This window comes from Zosterops lateralis, assembly GCF_965231275.1.
Source record: "Zosterops lateralis genome assembly, chromosome: 31".
Lineage (NCBI taxonomy): Eukaryota > Metazoa > Chordata > Aves > Passeriformes > Zosteropidae > Zosterops > Zosterops lateralis.
Window position 1 is genome coordinate 3429854 of NC_139791.1, and position 16564 is coordinate 3446417.

General features: G+C 52.3%; 2 protein-coding genes across 2 annotated transcripts; one reads left to right on the plus strand and one right to left on the minus strand.

Moving 5' to 3' along the window:
• Positions 1-1920: 1920 nt before the first annotated feature.
• Positions 1921-2853, minus strand: LOC310920604 (olfactory receptor 14J1-like; the record flags this gene model as incomplete). The annotated part of the gene is made up of 1 exon (XM_083880664.1): positions 1921-2853. The coding sequence occupies one exon, from the start codon at positions 2851-2853 to the stop codon at positions 1921-1923; it is 933 nt and encodes a 310-aa protein (XP_083736790.1).
• Positions 2854-15256: 12403 nt separating this feature from the next.
• On the plus strand, positions 15257-16189 carry LOC310920638 (olfactory receptor 14A16-like; the record flags this gene model as incomplete). The annotated part of the gene is made up of 1 exon (XM_083880702.1): positions 15257-16189. One exon carries the CDS (start codon positions 15257-15259, stop codon positions 16187-16189), a length of 933 nt encoding a protein of 310 aa, XP_083736828.1.
• Positions 16190-16564: the final 375 nt, after the last annotated feature.

Here is a 16564-nt window from a genome sequence, read left to right on the forward strand (position 1 = left end):
GACTTTGGGTGGCACAGGAGTAGCCTCCTAAAGGTGTGCACACCAATCACAAACCTCTAGCCCTCTAGTTATTTACAAAAGTCTTAAATTACTCAAAATGCCTATATATATGCATAATCTTAGCTCTGCCTATACCTGCTTCATATTATAATGAGCCTAAAGTCCTTTATGCCTGCATAATTCTTCTCTAAAAATTGGGTCGGTGGACCTTAAAATAGGTCAGTGGTCTCAAAGGATGAAGTCAGAGACGTCTTCCTCAAGGTGACCTTTTTACTTTCATCTTGTGGGCAGGCTACATGACTTTTTGGGCATAGACCAAACTCTCCTGCTTGATTCAATTAGTTTCTGTGTCCAGGTGCAGTCATGATTTCTTCCATTATCACAATGATCCATCTATCTTATTTCCTTCTACAAACACAACTAAAATGAGAAAGTAATAGATAACCTATGCTCTAGCTTAAGCATATAATATTAAAAACTCTTCCACTTCATCTCTACTCTTCTAATTTAAATGCTAATCAATATAAATTGCTTCTATCCCTTAGCTAAACTCTTAAATCTTTAAATCCTTAACTCAAGGCTCTGCAGGACCCTGCAGACAATACCTAAAGCACTTGGAGGATGATCCGGATCCCCAAGGGATGTTCCCATGGTGCCAACTCAGGAACTGAAATGGGGAGTGAGGCCAGAAAGGAAAGGGCAAACATGGATGGGATGTTTGCACGGCAGGAAACAGGAATGGGTAGTAGGAAGAAATCTGGAGCAGGAAAGAGGAAAGAAAGAAAAGGTGGAACAAAGATAATGCTCAGGGCAGTTTGGGGGTGGCTGCCAGGCAGCCCTGGCTCTGAGCAATGACATCTGCAGTGGGACAGGAAACTCACAGCTCATGGAAACAAAGTTTCTGTGTGACTTCAGAGGCCACAAAAAACCTGAGTGGTTTCCCTCCTGTCCCCCAGCCCTTCCTGGCCCCAGGGGCTGATGGCATTTGTGCTCCCTCAGCTTCATCTCCCCACACCAACACCATGAGGGTGCTCAGGCCTGCTCTGGGCACTGCAAACAGGGGCTCCTGAGCCAGTGCTGCCCTGTCTGTGCCTGCAAGGATCCTGCACCTGTGTGAGCTGGGGGAGAGGCCAGGGCTGCAGAGGGGGGATGTTGTTGGCAGGGGCATGAGAACACTCTGGGACGCTGCCCTGGAGTCTCCAGCGCAGTGGGGATGGATCAGCCCCTGCTCTGCTGCTCCTTCCCATCTCCCCCAGGGCCCTTGCAGAGCCCCAGCCATGCTGTTTGTCCCCAGCCTGCCCACAGCCACCCTGGGGCTGCTCACGGGGCTTTTCTGTGCTGAGCACTGGCCTGGGCGTGTTCTGGAGAGAGCCTGGGCAAGGAGCCTGGAGCCCCCAGGCCCTGCCCTGAGGCGTCAGCGCTGCCCCAGCAGTGCCCATGGCCTGTCCCTGCTGCAGCCCCGGCACTGCCACCCCCAGCCCTGTGCCCGGCCCCGAGAGCCCTCAGGCCCTACAGCAACACCAGGGCCAGGAGGGCAGCGGGGCAGGGCCACGGGAGCAGCACTGGCAACACCAAGGGCTGCTGCTGCTGGGCACAGCTGCTGTGCCAGCCCTGATCTGCCCCAACTATGCACCCAGACATTGCTGCTGCACCTCCAGAGAAATGAAGAAAAGGGAATTCTCTGCAGAAAATTCTGCTGGGAGATCCGTTATTTCATTTAGACCTACTGAGAGCGCAGCTCCTCATTGACAGTCTGGAGCCAAAGCAATGGTGGACAGAAACAAAATCATAGAAACCATGACCTTACTTTGTAAACAATATTTGAAAAAGGCATACAAAGGAAAAGGACCTTCAAAATGAAAACAACAAGAAGTATCAATGTCTTTTATTATATATGATTTCCAGAAATTGTCCAGCAGTTTATTGTTTCTGAAATTGTCCAGTGATCAGTGTCCACACTGCAGCCTTGAGCTCCTGGTTCCTCAGGCTGTAGATCAGGGGGTTCAGGGCTGGAGGCACCACTGAGTACAGAACTGACAGTGACAGATCCAGGGATGGGGAGGAGATGGAGGGGGGCTTCAGGTAGGAAACAAATGAGGTGCTGAGGAATAGGGAGAGCACGGCCAGGTGAGGGAGGCAGGTGGAAAAGGCTTTGTGCCGTCTCTGCTCAGAGGGGATCCTCAGCACAGCCCTGAAGATCTGCACATAGGAGAAAAAAATGAACACAAAACAGCCAAATGATAAAACGGCACTAAAACCAAGAAGCCCAAGTTCCCTGAGTTTGGAGTGTGAGCAAGAGAGCTTGAGGATCTGGGGAACTTCACAGAAGAACTGGCCCAGGGCATTGCCATGGCACAGGGGCAGGGAAAATGTATTGGCTGTGTGCAGCACAGCATTGAGAAAGGCACTGGCCCAGGCAGCTGCTGCCATGTGGGCACAAGCTCTGCTGCCCAGGAGGGTCCCGTAGTGCAGGGGTTTGCAGATGGACACGTAGCGGTCGTAGCACATGATGGTCAGGAGAGAAACCTCTGCTGAAATGAAAAATACAAACAGAAATAGCTGTGCAGCACATCCTGAGTAGGAGATATGCCTGGTGTCCCAGAGGGAATTGTGCATGGCTTTGGGGACAGTGGTGAGGATGGAGCCCAGGTCGGTGAGGGCCAGGTGGAGCAGGAAGAAGAACATGGGGCTGTGCAGGTGGTGGCCGCAGGCCACGGCGCTGATGACGAGGCCGTTGCCCAGGAAGGCAGCCAGGGAGATGCCCAGGAAGAGGCAGAAGTGCAGGAGCTGCAGCTGCCTCTTGTCTGCCAATGCCAGCAGGAGGAAGTGACTGATGGAGCTGCTGTTGGACATTTGCTATCTCTGGACATCCTAACCTGCAGAAGGAGGAAAGACAGTGACATTTGATTGGAGATTTCTCACAGAAAAGTCAAAGCCCTTGCTCAAAGATTGTTTCTTGCCACTAAACACCTCCTCGTTGTCTATGTCTAGGACAATTTCCTTCACCTGGGTGACTGGAGCCCTGATTGCTGCTGGCCAATGTTCAGTGGGGAGCCAGAGCTCGACCTGCAGGACACCTGGGAGTGATCCCTGAGCCCCAGTCAGTGCAGGGGAACAGTGAGGGCAGGGGCCAGTCCTGGTGTTTGAACTTGGAAAAAAGAATCTCCTCTTAAGGCATGGGAGCTGCAAAGGGATGGGAATTGCAGGAGGCAGAATGAGAAATTCTGCTGTACATGGGGAAAACAGAGTCCAGTGAGGCAGGAGAATTGTCTGAGGTTTAGTGCAGACTGAGGGGAGCTGCTCTGTCTCAGCTGCCTGGACTTGCAGCTCTCTGAGCTCCACTCCTATGTTACCCTGGAAAGGCAGGAGACACTGCTGAGAGCAGAGGGATCCCTGGCACACAAAGTGGCTCCTGCCTTTCCCAAAGTCAGAGAGAGTCAGCTCATTCCCAGCCTGCAAGCCTGCCCTGCCCGGAGCTCTCTGGGGCAGAGGGAGGTGGGACACCCCATTGCTGTGCTCAGCCTGCACAGGAGGAGCCCAAGGGCTGGGCCTGAGCCTGCAGCTGGAACTGCCATTCCCAGAGAGCAATTCCAGGAGCACCTGGGCAAGGCAAGGACAGAGAGAGCTGAGCCCTGAGGAAAAGCCTTTCCCTTTCCCAGCCCTGCAGAGCCACTGCCAGGCAGCAGCAGTGCAGGACAGTGGCCCTGAGGCCCTGGTCAGCAGGGAATGGGCACATGGCAGGAGAGATGCCCTTCATCTCTGGGGCTGCTCTGCCGGCCCAGGAGGGGACTGAGGGCCCCGAGCCCCCGCGCTGAGGGCTGTGCTGGCTGGGAGGGCACACAGGAGCTGTGCTGCTCAGGGCAGTGTGTGCCCTGGAGGGCAGGGCCGGCAGGTGCCACATGTCCCCTGCAGCAGGGCTTCCCTCAGCACTGCCTCCCTCCCTCCCTGCCCACGGCTCTGCTGCTGGAGCTGTCCCAGCCCGAGCTGTTCCTGTGGGCCTGGGCTCCTTCCCTGCCAGTGCTGCCAGAGCCCAGCCCAGCCCCTGGGCCAGCTCTGCCCTGCAGCTGCTCGGGGCTGCAGGGATTAAAGAACAGCTCCCCAGGCCTGGGCACCATGGAAAGGTGATGCTGGATGGATCTGGAGGCTGGGGAGGTGGAGGCACTTGCTGAGGTTCCCAGGAATCCTCAGTGTGATGGTTTAGGAGCCTCAGCCCCTGCTCTGCCCTGCACAGCTGAGTTTCCATTGCCACCAGCCTGAGCCAGGGAAAAGGGGAAGCACAGACTGAGAAAAGCTGAGATTCTAGCAGGAAACCCCTGCCCTTTATGAGCTCTTGAAAAATACCCTCAGGACCTGGGTATGAGCTGGAGAAAGCTGAGCAGCCCTGGCCCACACAGCACCCTCTCCACAGCAGCAGGACCTTCCCTGGCAGGAGTCACTCCTTGCACCCACAGCTCCCCTCCACCATCGATGGGAGCTCCCAGGCAGGCTGAGAGCTGCCCCTGGCAGGTGGCACATCCCCTGGCCTGGCCAAGAGCCCTCAGGGCTGCAGCACCTGCTCTGCACCACAGCCCTGGGCAGCCCTGGCTGCAGCCCCAGCCTCAGCCCCTGCAGCCGTCCCTGGCAGCAGGAGCCGTCCTGCCCTGTCCCTCTGACGGTGCCCAGGGCAGCCCCGCTCTGGAGCACATCCTCCCCCCAAAGCAGAAAGGGCAGCAGAGCCATCCTTACAGTGCTGTCAGTCCTGTCCTGGCTCAGCTTTAGGAGATCCCTGCATCCAGAGACTGTGTCAGAAGAGGTGAAGATCTCCCTATGAAGAAGCTCAGAATTTTCCTTGCAGTTCCTCTGAGCTTCTGTCTACTTCACTGCTCTAAGGTACCTGCAGGCAGTGCCCTCAGCCCTGCTGGGCTGGGAGAGAATCTGCTTCTCAGAAGAAGTGCCTTTTTGTAGCTCTTCTTGGTTGCCAGGAGCTGCCTCTGTGCCAGGAGCCCAGCCCAGTTTAGCAGCACAGACACAGCACAAGGACTTTAATGAGCCTCTTGGGGCTTTGGTATTGTTTAGAGTGTTGTCAGTCCCTTAGAGAGTGTTCAAAAAACTTCTTGCGGACTTTACAGTAAAGTGAAACTCCAAAGTTTCTTCCAGTTTTAATGGGTTCCACTCAGAAAGTGTCCCCAGGTTCCAGTTAGAGCAGAACACTGCAGGCAGTGATGACAGGTGGGGACAAACAAGGCAAAGGTGTCTCCGATGCTGAGCAAACCTGGATGTGTTTCAGGAATGCCAAGGGCCAAGGCCTGAGCCCCAGCCCCTGCCATGGCACATCCTGTCCCTCCCTCAGTGCTCAGGGCTCTTCCCAGGCCACTGGGATGTGGGGATGTGCAATGCCAAGGGCAGCATCATGGGGCGGCCCCTGCCAGGCTGCTGAGCAGGGCCAAGGAGGCAATGAGGCCCCAGGGCTGCAAGGATCACTTGTCTCCTGCTCATGGCTCAGGCCCAGGCCCAGCAGCCATGGCCCAAGTGCTGCAGGAGTTGGCTGTGTCAGGGCCTTGCAGCTGCTGCCCATCCCTGTGCCCTGTGCAGCCCAGGCTGTCCTACGGTGTCCATGCCCTGCGCCTCTGTCCCTGCAGGCTGTCGTCATCCCCCGGCTGCCCCACCTGGCTGGGCCCTTCCTTTGCTGACAGCTCTGCCTCCTGCCTGCCTCTGCCTGGTCACACAGAGCCTTGGGTTGCGCCAGACTCCTTCTGGGGGATGTTTTGTAGCCCACCTCTGCCCTGGGACAGAAATTCCTTACCTCCTTGTGTTCAATCTTGTCCCCCCGAGCTTCACTTTGCATTAAGTTTTTCTTTCTCTGACTGTTCTCTCCTATGTCAAAAGAATCCACCGTCTCTAAAACCACTCTTCAATCCCTCCCAGGGCTCTGGTCGCATGTCCTCAGTCTCAACTCCACTGAGCACAGGGCTCCTTTGTCCCTATATGGTAGCCATGTTCTTGAGGCCTCCAAATCTCTCCCTATATATAGGGAATTTTAGAGGCAGAATACCAATTTTGGACATTAACGCCTGGAGGAGAAGAATGGTTCTTTTCCATAAGAAGGAAAGCACAGAACACTGATGTTTCAGGGGCAGATGAAAGGTGACCACCAGAGGCCAAGGGCAGCCAGACCTCTCTGTCTTAGTAGCTTTTATCTGAAAGCAATCCTTGGATATAGGGAATTTTGGAGGTGGAATCCCACATTCGGCCATTTCTGCGTTGATAAGTAGGATGGTTCTTTTCCCCAGGAAGGAAAGCAAAGAGCCCAAGTGTTTCAAAGGCAGAAGAGGAGAGAGGTGGATCCTGGGAAAACAAGACAGCCAGAGCTGTTTGTCCTGGCAGCCTCATTTGAACCCAGGGGACCATTGTGACAAAGCAGGGCCCAAGGGAACCATGGAGACCATTGTGACACTAAGGAAACTCATGGAACCACAGTGACCATTGGGATGCTATGGAACCTCATAGATCCAAGGGTCCATTGGGACATTGTGGTGCCGCCTCATGGAATCAAACATTGTGAAACTTGGAGGCCTAATGGAACAAGGGTTTCTATTGTGACACTGCAGAACCTCATGGAATCAAGGTGACCGTGTTACACTCCAGAAGCTCATGGAACCAAGGGGCCATTGTGACACTGCAGAACCAAGGAAACTGTTGTTGACTCTACAAAAGCTCATGGAATGAAAAGTCCACTGTGACATGATGGAACCTCATGGACCCAAGGGTGCACTGTGATTCTGTAGGGCCTCATGGAATAGAGGGTCCATTGTGACACAGTGGGGCCTCGTGGAACCAAAGAGCCTTTGTGACACTCAAGAACTTCATGGAACCCAGGGTCCATTGTGACATAGCGGGGCCTCATTGGAACAAAGGAACCATTGTTGACTGTACAGAAACTCATTGAACCAAGGGGCTGTGGTGACACAGCAGGGCTACATGGAACCAAGGAGACCAGTGACATTTAGGAACCAGCTGGTGGTTGGATTTCCTTTCCTTTTCTTTATTTTTCTTTTCTTTTTACTTGTGGAATCATTTCACATTGAGTTGCTAAGACATGCAGTGAGCTGAGTGCCTGAGATAGGGGGAGGTGGCCACGCCTCAGGGAAGGAGGGTGTCTGGTGTCACTCCTCTGGTTTTTGGGAGTTTCTCTCAGACAGACAGACATATCACAGGTAGAGAAGCAGGTAAAGGACGAGACTGGGGCAGTTGGGGTTTCTCACTCACTCTCAGCTTTGGGAAGAGGATTGTGAAGCTGCTGCTTGGGGAAAGGAATTTCACCACCACTGCTACAACCCAGCTGGGAGCTGCCTTTCTCCTGCTGCTGGGCCCTGCACCCCCTGCCCTGCGGGGACGTCCCGCAGTCCCAGCAATCGCCGCAGAGTGTCTGATACATCTCGTCCAGCGCCCCAGGATTTCTGCTCATCCCTGCTGTTCCAGCCTGCTGCTCCCCAGAGTCCTGCCAGGGCCCTGGGATCAGCAGCCCCAGGGGTTTGTGCAGCGAGGCCTCTCTTCCATCCCTCCCGGCTGGGACAAAGCCGCCATTCCCGCGCGCTCCCCGAGCCCGTGCCACAGCGCCCCCTGCAGCCGCGGGGGAATCATCGCACCTGCCCCGCCCACCGGGAGCCACCAGCGCCCCTGCTGGCTGTGACCGGAACTGCACCAAAGGGGAAACTGCCCGCGGCCGAGAAGGGCTCACTGGGGGCCTGGGTCTGTTTGTTGGTAATGCCACAGTTGTTGTTGTTTGCTTGCCTTGTTATACATGCTAGTAAAGAACTGTTATTCTGATTCTCATATCTTTTTTGAGTGAGAGGCCCTTAATTTCAGAATTATAATGATTCCAAGGGAGAGGGTTTACATTCTCCGTTCCAAGGGAGGCTCCTGCCTTCCCTAGCAGACACCTGCCTTTCAAACCAAGACTGAACCTCATGGAACCAAGGGGTCATTATGACTGTGCAGAAACAAGGAGACCATTGTTCACAATATGGAAGCTGACAGAACCAAGCAGCCATTGTGACACTCAGTGGCCTCATTGGACCAGGGAGACAATGGTGACACTACACAACCTCACGGAACTAGGGATTTATTGTGACACTCTGCAGTCCCATGAAGCCAATTGTCCATTGTGACACTGTGGATCCAAGGAGATCATGGTGACACTACAGAAGCTCATGGATCCAAGGGTCCATTGTGACACAGCAAGAGCTTGGAGATCCAAGGAGATCATGGTAACGCTATGGAAGCTCATGGAACCAAGAAGCCCTTGTGACACAGGATGTCCACATAAAGGCAAGGGGCCATTGAGGCACTGTGGGCCTCGATGGAAAAAAGGACACAGGTGATAGTACAGATGCTCATGGAAACTATGGGATATTGTGACACCGCAGAGCCTCATGGGACCAAGGAGCCATTGTGAAACTCTGGGTGTTGTGAATGGAAAGAGAGCTTAGACAAGTCCTGCCTTTGATTCAGATTTCTGGCAGTAGATCTCTTTGGAGCAGCCTGCAGCCCAGATTGCTCTCAGTTTCAGGTTCTTAATAATGGCAGATCAAGTCTATGACCAAATGAATTATTTATTTGACAAAAAATTAACAGACTAGGTATAACACTGGAATAAAACAAAAAAGAACTACTAGTAGTCTAAAGGTACCATATTACAGCTAGCAAAGAAATAGTATAATTTAGGATTCAATGTATCATCATCAAGTTGGTGATGGGGTACACTTAGAATTCTTCTCTCAATTCTCTGGGAAAGTATCCACAGAGTTTGCATCTGAGCTCTTGGGAGAAGTCCCTGCACATTTCCAGAGTGTGTTTAGGAGGCTTCTACCTCTGTGGGAAATGGTGTAGCTTTCATAGTTGTCAAAGTAGTGTCTTTACAGTCAGAAATCTCTGGTTTATCTCCCCTTATCTGTTCTGACACCCAGTTGTTTACTGGCAGTTCTACTCCTAGCACCAGAGGATGTAGCAACTCCCTGAGTCATACCAACCAAGTGGCCAAGGTTGTCTCATCACTTCACATGGGGGAGAGAATGTCTGGAGCTGTCACACCAGCTGCAGATAAGCTCTTCTGTAGTAGGGGGGATGTCCTGCCACAGGGGAGCATAATGGAGTCAAGGACACCATTGGTACTGAAATCCACTGGATAAAAACTTTTAAACACAATTTTGAGTATTTGAAAGCAGGTGTTCTTTATTACAGTCTGCTGGTCACTTGGGCAATCCTTTCACCATTCGAGTGCACTGAGCATGGCATGAATAGAGTTTATTGCACACACATATTATGTATTCATGAGCTATCCCCACTTCCTTTGACTTTATTTGATATAGTTGCACCCCTTATCACAAGTCCTTGCATGGTTCTTTGAGCTCTGTTTTCAATGTCTAATGTCCTTTTTAGGTGGCTGTTCCTTGACCCCCACTTTTGAGTGAAGGCAATATCCTTGTTTTGCATGACTTCTGTTTTTTCAGCCTTGCAGAGCTGAGCTGGCATCCTGCTTGCACTTTGAATGACTTCTGTTTGCTGGAGTTACATCCTTTATCTGCTTCTCCAAGGCTGTCCTGTTCTGTTCCATTACTTTCAGTAGGAGGTAGAGAGACAGAAATCATGACTCAAGTCTGTTGCCCTGATTTTTCTTGCTTTCAGGTGTTTGAATCTTTGCAGCATGATTCTTACACTGCTTGATGTAAACTATATGTATTTTTAGAAATTATCTATGTGTTTTGCATACTTCTTTTTTGGGAGGAGAACTTGATTGATAGTAAGAGGGACCAATTAGGTCATGAGGTTGTAACCTTCTTTGGCCAATCCTGGGCTTCTGTAAAAAGTGTATATAAGTGATGGAGTCAGAAAAAAAAGGAAGCTTTCTATGTTCTCACCTGCTGCTGCCTGCTTGTCCTCTGAGGGTCCACATCCATGTCACAACTTGTGGCCCCTCTGAGTGAGGGGATCACACAGTTCTATCCTTGTTTTCATAACATTTCTTCTCTTTGAGTTTGGTCACGTCCTTTTTTTGTTTGTTTTGTTTTGTTTTTTGTTTTTTGTTTTTTTTTTGGGGGGGGTTTTTTTGGGTTTTTTTTTTTGTTTGTTTGTTTTTTTGTTTTTTGTTTGTTTGGTGGTTGTTGTTGTTGTTGTTGTTTTGTTTGTGATTTCTTTTGCTTTATTTGGTCACTCCAAGCTTTTCTTGCATTCCTTTTTTGCAGCTCTGACTCCACCTCTCAGAGCTCTGCCGCCCCTTCCAGCTCCGCCGTGCTGCCACCAGCACTGGCACGTGCCGCCCCAGGATCCGCAAACTGCGGCCGGACCTTGGGGTCGGTGTCTCATAGGTCACCCGGACTCTCAGGCTCTCAGGGCTGCCTACATTGCTTTTAGGCTCTCAGGTCCACCTGGCTCAGTCCTTCAGGTTCCTGGTCCACCTGGCTCAGTTCAGCTGGGCTCCACCATCTTACTGCTCTTAGGTCTGTAGTCATCTGCCAGGATCACGTTGGGGTCCCCATTCAATGTCACCCAATCCTCATAGGGGGCACCAGCTGATGGTGGAGTCACGACTGATGCAGGCATCATTCCATTATTATCTAAAACGTCTCATACCTTTTTCTCTGTACCCTACCCATGGGCAGCTCCACGCAGCCTTCTGACTCCTTCGCTCTTTCTGCTCTCTTCCTGCTCTCTTCCTTCTGCAGGACTGGCTCTTTCCTGTCCCTTGCATGACTGCCTGACCCTTTCTGTCTGTCACATGCCTGCTTGACCCTTCTTCCTCACAGCACAGCCTGCAGACTCCAACTGACCCTCAACCAGCTAACCCACTATTTTATAACACTCATTCTCATTGCACATAGGGGATCTATTAGGGGAAAGATGTTCCCACTCTTGGTAATCAATACAGCTGCATTATCAGGGGTGAGATTGCCTTCAGCACTATCTCTAGTCTCTTTACAATCCATCCTCTCACACCAAGGAGAATCTGTGTATAGTAGAGAACCTCATGGAACCAAGGGGTCATTGTGGCACAGCAAGGCCTTGTGGAGCCAAAGAGACCATGGGGACACTACAGAACCTCATGGAATCAAGGTGTCCCTGTTACACTACTGAACCTCATGGAACAAAGGGTCCCTTGTGACACTGTGGAACCAAGGAGACTGTTGTTGGCAGTATGAAAGCTCATGGAAACAAAAGTCCATTGTGACATTGTGGGGCCTCATGGAACACTGGAGCCCATTGTGACACTTCAGGACCCACTGGAACCAAGGGGCCATTGTGACACTGCAGGGCCTTGTATAACCAAGGGGTCACTGTAGCACAGCAGGGCCTGATGGAATCAAGGGGGTCACAGTGACATTGTGGGGCTCCATGAGACCACGGGGACATTGTGACTCTGTGGAACCAAGGATACCATGACAGGGCATCATGGAACCAAGGAGGCCATTGTGAACCAGCAGGGAACCTGCTGAGACTATGGTGACACTTCCAAGGCCTTGTGACACCAAAGGGCCATTGTGGAACTGCAGGGCCTTGTGGAACCAACGAGATCATGGTGACATTGTACAGCCCCCTGGGACCAAGGGGCCATTGTGACACTGTGTGACACCATGGAACCAATGAGACCACTGTGACACTGCAGGGCTCCATGGAACTAAGAACTCATGTAACAGTGAAGGGGCCAATGGAATCAAGGGGCCATTCCATACTTCAGGGCCTCATGGAACCAAGGTGGCCTTGTTACATCCTTGATCCTCATAGGATCCTGGAGACAATTGTAGCACTTTGAGGCCTTGTTGAATGAAATGAGTCTTCAGGGCTTTGTGGAACTAAGGAGCCCATTGTGACACTGAAGGGCTTTATGGAAGCAATGAGACCATTCTGGCACCGTGAGTCCCCATGGAACCAACAGGCCATTGTGACACCAAAGGATCTCACAAAACCAAGGCAACCTTTGTGACACTGCAAGGTCTCATGGAAGCAAGTGGCCATTGTGACATTGTGGAGGCAAGGAGATCACTGTGATATCACTGGGTTTCATGGAAACAAAGTTCTTTTGCGATACTACAAGGGCCTTGTGGAACAAGGGGCAATTGTGATGCTGCAGGACTCCATGGATCCAAGGGAACATGGAAGAGGTCTGTCCGTCTGGGCCTTTGGGGGCTGCCTGACTGGTCCAACTGACCTTGGCATGTCGAGGGCTGCTTCTCATCTGTCCCTGAAACCCTGGAGTTCTTTGCATTCCTTCCTGTGGGAAAGAACTCTCCTTCTCCAGATGCCCATGGCCAAATGTGGGATTCTACTTCCAAATTTGATTATATTAAAGGAATGTTCCCATATGAAACCTGCCAGGACAGACAGCTCTGGCTGGCCTTGACCTCTTGGGGGAACTTCTTATCTCCCTTCAAAACACTAGGGGTAGTGCCTCTCTTCCCATGGATAAAAAAAATTCATTCAAGTCCAGTGGCCCATGGGCAAAATTGGGACTCTACTTCCAAAATTCCTTATATCAAAGGATAGATTCCAGACAAAAGCTGCCAGGAGTGTCTAGGTTCCCTTGGCTTCATGAGGGGCAGCTCTCACTGCCATTGAAACACTGGGGCTCTGTACATTCCTTCCTATGGAAAAGAACTGTCCATGTTGTTCAGACAATCAGAGCTGAAATGGAATTTCACCTCCAGAGCTCCCCATATATCCAAGGGTTGCTTTCAGACAAAACCTACAAAGACAGACAGATTGGGCATCCCTTGGCCTCTGGTAAGTGCCTCTCGTCTCCCTTCAAAACCTGGGAGTTTCTGTAGTTTCCTTTACATAGAAAAGAAGCATCCTTCTTGACTGGGTGTCTGTGGCCTCAAGTACAAACCACTGTAAAGGGACAAAGGAGCCCTGGGCTCTGTGGAGTGGAGACTGGAGATAGCAAAGGAGAGTCCTGGGTGGGATTGAAGGGTGGTTTCAGAGACGGTAGATCCTTTGACATAGCAGAGAACAGGTAGAAAAGAAAAAAATGACACCAAGAACACATGTGGAGGCCCAGATTGGGGACAAAGAAAAATGAATTTTTTTTCCCAGGGCAGGACTGTGGAGGAACACATCCCCCAGAAGGAGTCTGGAGCACAAGCCTAAGGCTGTGTGTGGCCAGGCAGAGGCAGGCAGGAGGCAGAGCTGTCAGCAAAGGAAGGGCCCAGCCAGGTGGGGCAGCCGGGGGATGACGACAGCCTGCAGGGACAGAGGCGCAGGGCATGGACACCGTAGGACAGCCTGGGCTGCACAGGGCACAGGGATGGGCAGCAGCTGCAAGGCCCTGACACAGCCAACTCCTGCAGCACTTGGGCCATGGCTGCTGGGCCTGGGCCTGAGCCATGAGCAGGAGACAAGTGACCCTTGCAGCCCTGGGGCCTCATTGCCTCCTTGGCCCTGCTCAGCAGCCTGGCAGGGGCCTCCCCATGGTCCTGCCCTTGGCATTGCACATCCCCACATCCCAGTGGCCTGGGAAGAGCCCTGAGCACTGAGGGAGGGACAGGATGTGCCTTGGCAGGAGCTGGGGCTCAGGCCTTGGCCCTTGGCATTCCTGAAACACATCCAGGTTTGCTCAGCATCGGAGACACCTTTGCCTTGTTTGTCCCCACCTGTCATCACTGCCTGCAGTGTTCTGCTCTAACTGGAACCTGGGGACACTTTCTCAGTCGTGTCCCTCAGTGGGACCCATTAAAACTTCAAGAAACTTTGGAGTTTGTGTGTGACTTTGTATTCTTGAGAGATTTATTTAACTGACTCTCAGGGACTCAGCACTAAACCTCCAAGAGGGTCATTAAAGTCCTAGTGCTGTGTCTGTGCTGCTAAACTGGGCTGGGCTCCTGGCACAGAGGCAGCCCCTGGCAATCAAGGAGAGCTTCAAAAAGACATTTCTCCTGAGGAGCAGCTCCTCTCCCAGCCCAGCAGGGCTGAGGGCACTGCCTGAAGGTACCTGAGAGCAGTGAAGCAGACTGAGGCTCAGAGCAGCTGCAAGGACAACTCTGAGCTCATTCATGGAGAAATCTTCACAACTTCTGACACAGTAAGTCTCTGGCTGCAGGGATCTCCTAAAGCTGAGCCAGGACAGGACTGACAGCATTGTAAGGATGGCTCTGCTGCCCTTTCTGCTTTGGGGGAGGATGTGCTCCAGAGCGGGGCTGCCCTGGGCACCGTCAGAGGGACAGGGCAGGACGGCTCCTGCTGCCAGGGACGGCTGCAGGGGCTGAGGCTGGGGCTGCAGCCAGGGCTGCCCAGGGCTGTGGTGCAGAGCAGGTGCTGCAGCCCTGAGGGCTCTTGGCCAGGCCAGGGCATCTGCCACCTGCCAGGGGCAGCTCTCAGCCTGCCTGGGAGCTCCCATGAACTGTGGGGAGAAGTTGGAGGTGGAAGGAGTGACCCCCATCAGGGTAGATTCCTCCTGCTGTGGAGATGGTGCTGCATGGCCAGGGCTGCTCTCAGCTTTCTCCTAAAGGAAAGGGAAAGGGGCTGTCAGGGTTCTCTGTGTCACTGAGACTCCTGCACTGTCACCCTGGGGATCAGCAGATCTGCCTCAGAGCTCCCTCAGAAAGTGCCTCCTCACCCTCCTCTGCCTACAGACAGCCCCAGCAGCACCTTGGCTTGCAGCATCTCTGTTTGTCTGAGCTGCCCTTAAGGCCCTGGTGCCAGGGAGATGCCCCTGGGCAGTGGCCTGTGCTGGGAGGGGTGTGCAGGGCAGAGCTGAGCCCCCAGGGCTGGTCTGGGCTCTGGGAGCACTGGCAGGGACAAGGCTTGGATAGGGAGAAACAACTCCCTATAGGCACATTTCCAGGCAGCAGAGAGCCAGATCAATGTTGGTATTTGTCCTTGTCCAGCTGCACAGAGGAAAAGAAGGGTTTAGAGAAATTAACTTTGGACCCTTCAAAAAGACTACTTTTTTTCAAGAAATTTTTTATTGTAATCACCCTGAAATAGAGGGAGGTGTAAAAAGCAAAGGGGACCTGTGTGAAACCAAAATTTCTGACTGCACTGGGGTACAGGGAGCTCTATTTTCCCTTTGGGCTACTCAGTGTTCACGCTAAGAGTAGTGATTAAGATGAAGTAATAATTCAGCAGCAGCAGAAACCCAAAGTGAATAAAGTTTAACAAAGTTCCCTCAGGGGAACATAGTGATTTTTCAGGGATTCCAAATACAATATAAAGGATTGACTAAAACAATATGGTCACAGCTTGTCAATGTTTTCTTTCAACAGCCCACCATGCTCAGAGTGAAGAAATGCCCAACAGCAGCTCCATCAGCCACTTCCTCCTGCTGCCATTGGCAGACACGCGGCAGCTGCAGCTCCTGCACTTCTGCCTCTTCCTGGGCATCTCCCTGGCTGCCCTCCTGGGCAACGGCCTCGTAATCAGCGCCGTGGCCTGCGGCCACCACCTGCACAGCCCCATGTTCTTCTTCCTGCTCCACCTGGCCCTCACCGACCTGGGCTCCATCCTCACCACTGTCCCCAAAGCCATGCACAATTCCCTCTGGGACATCAGGAACATCTCCTACTCAGGGTGTGCTGCACAGGTTTTTCTGATTTTATTCTTCCTGGGGTCAGAGTATTTCCTGCTGACCATCATGTGCTACGACCGCTACGTGTCCATATGCAAACCCCTGCACTACGGGACCCTCCTGGGCAGCAGAGCTTGTGCCCACATGGCAGCAGCTGCCTGGGCCAGTGCCTTTCTCTATGCTGTGCTGCACACAGCCAATACATTTTCCCTGCCCCTGTGCCATGGCAATGCCCTGGGACAATTCTTCTGTGAAATCCCACACATCCTCAAGCTCTCCTGCTCCAAATCCTACCTCAGGGAGCTTGGGCTTCTTGCTGTTAGTATCTGTTTAGGTTTTGGTTGTTTTGTGTTCATTGTTTTCTCCTATGTGCAGATCTTCAGGGCTGTGCTGAGGATCCCCTCTGAGCAGGGACGCCACAAAGCCTTTTCCACCTGCCTCCCTCACCTGGCCGTGCTCTCTCTGTTTGTCAGCACTGGCATATTTGCCTACCTGAAGCCCTCCTCCATCTCCTCCCCATCCCTGGATCTGCCAGTGTCAGTTCTGTACTCGGTGGTGCCTCCAGCCCTGAACCCCCTGATCTACAGCCTGAGGAACCAGGAGCTCAAGGCTGCAGTCTGGACACTGATCACTGGACAATTTCAAAAACACTAAAATGCTGGGTTCTACAAATCTGTTCTAATAAAAGTAATTTCTGATAGAACTTTTGCTTTGATTCTTGGGTATTTATTATTTCCTTTTGTTTTCAATAGTGTTGACAAAGCAAGGCCTTGTCTGTGCCCTTTCTTGTTTCGTTTCTCTCCACATTTTTTGTGGCCACAAACTGTATCATTGAGGTGCTGTGCTCTCAGTGGCTTTAAATGAACTAAAGGATCTTCCAGCAAAATTTTCACTGGAGATCCCCCTTTTGTTCCCTTCTCTGTCACTGCAGCAGCAATGTCTGTGTGCAGAGCTGGGGGCAGATCTGGGCTGGCACAGCAGCTGTGCCCAGGAGCAGCAGCCCTTGGTGTTGCCAGTGCTGCTCCCGTG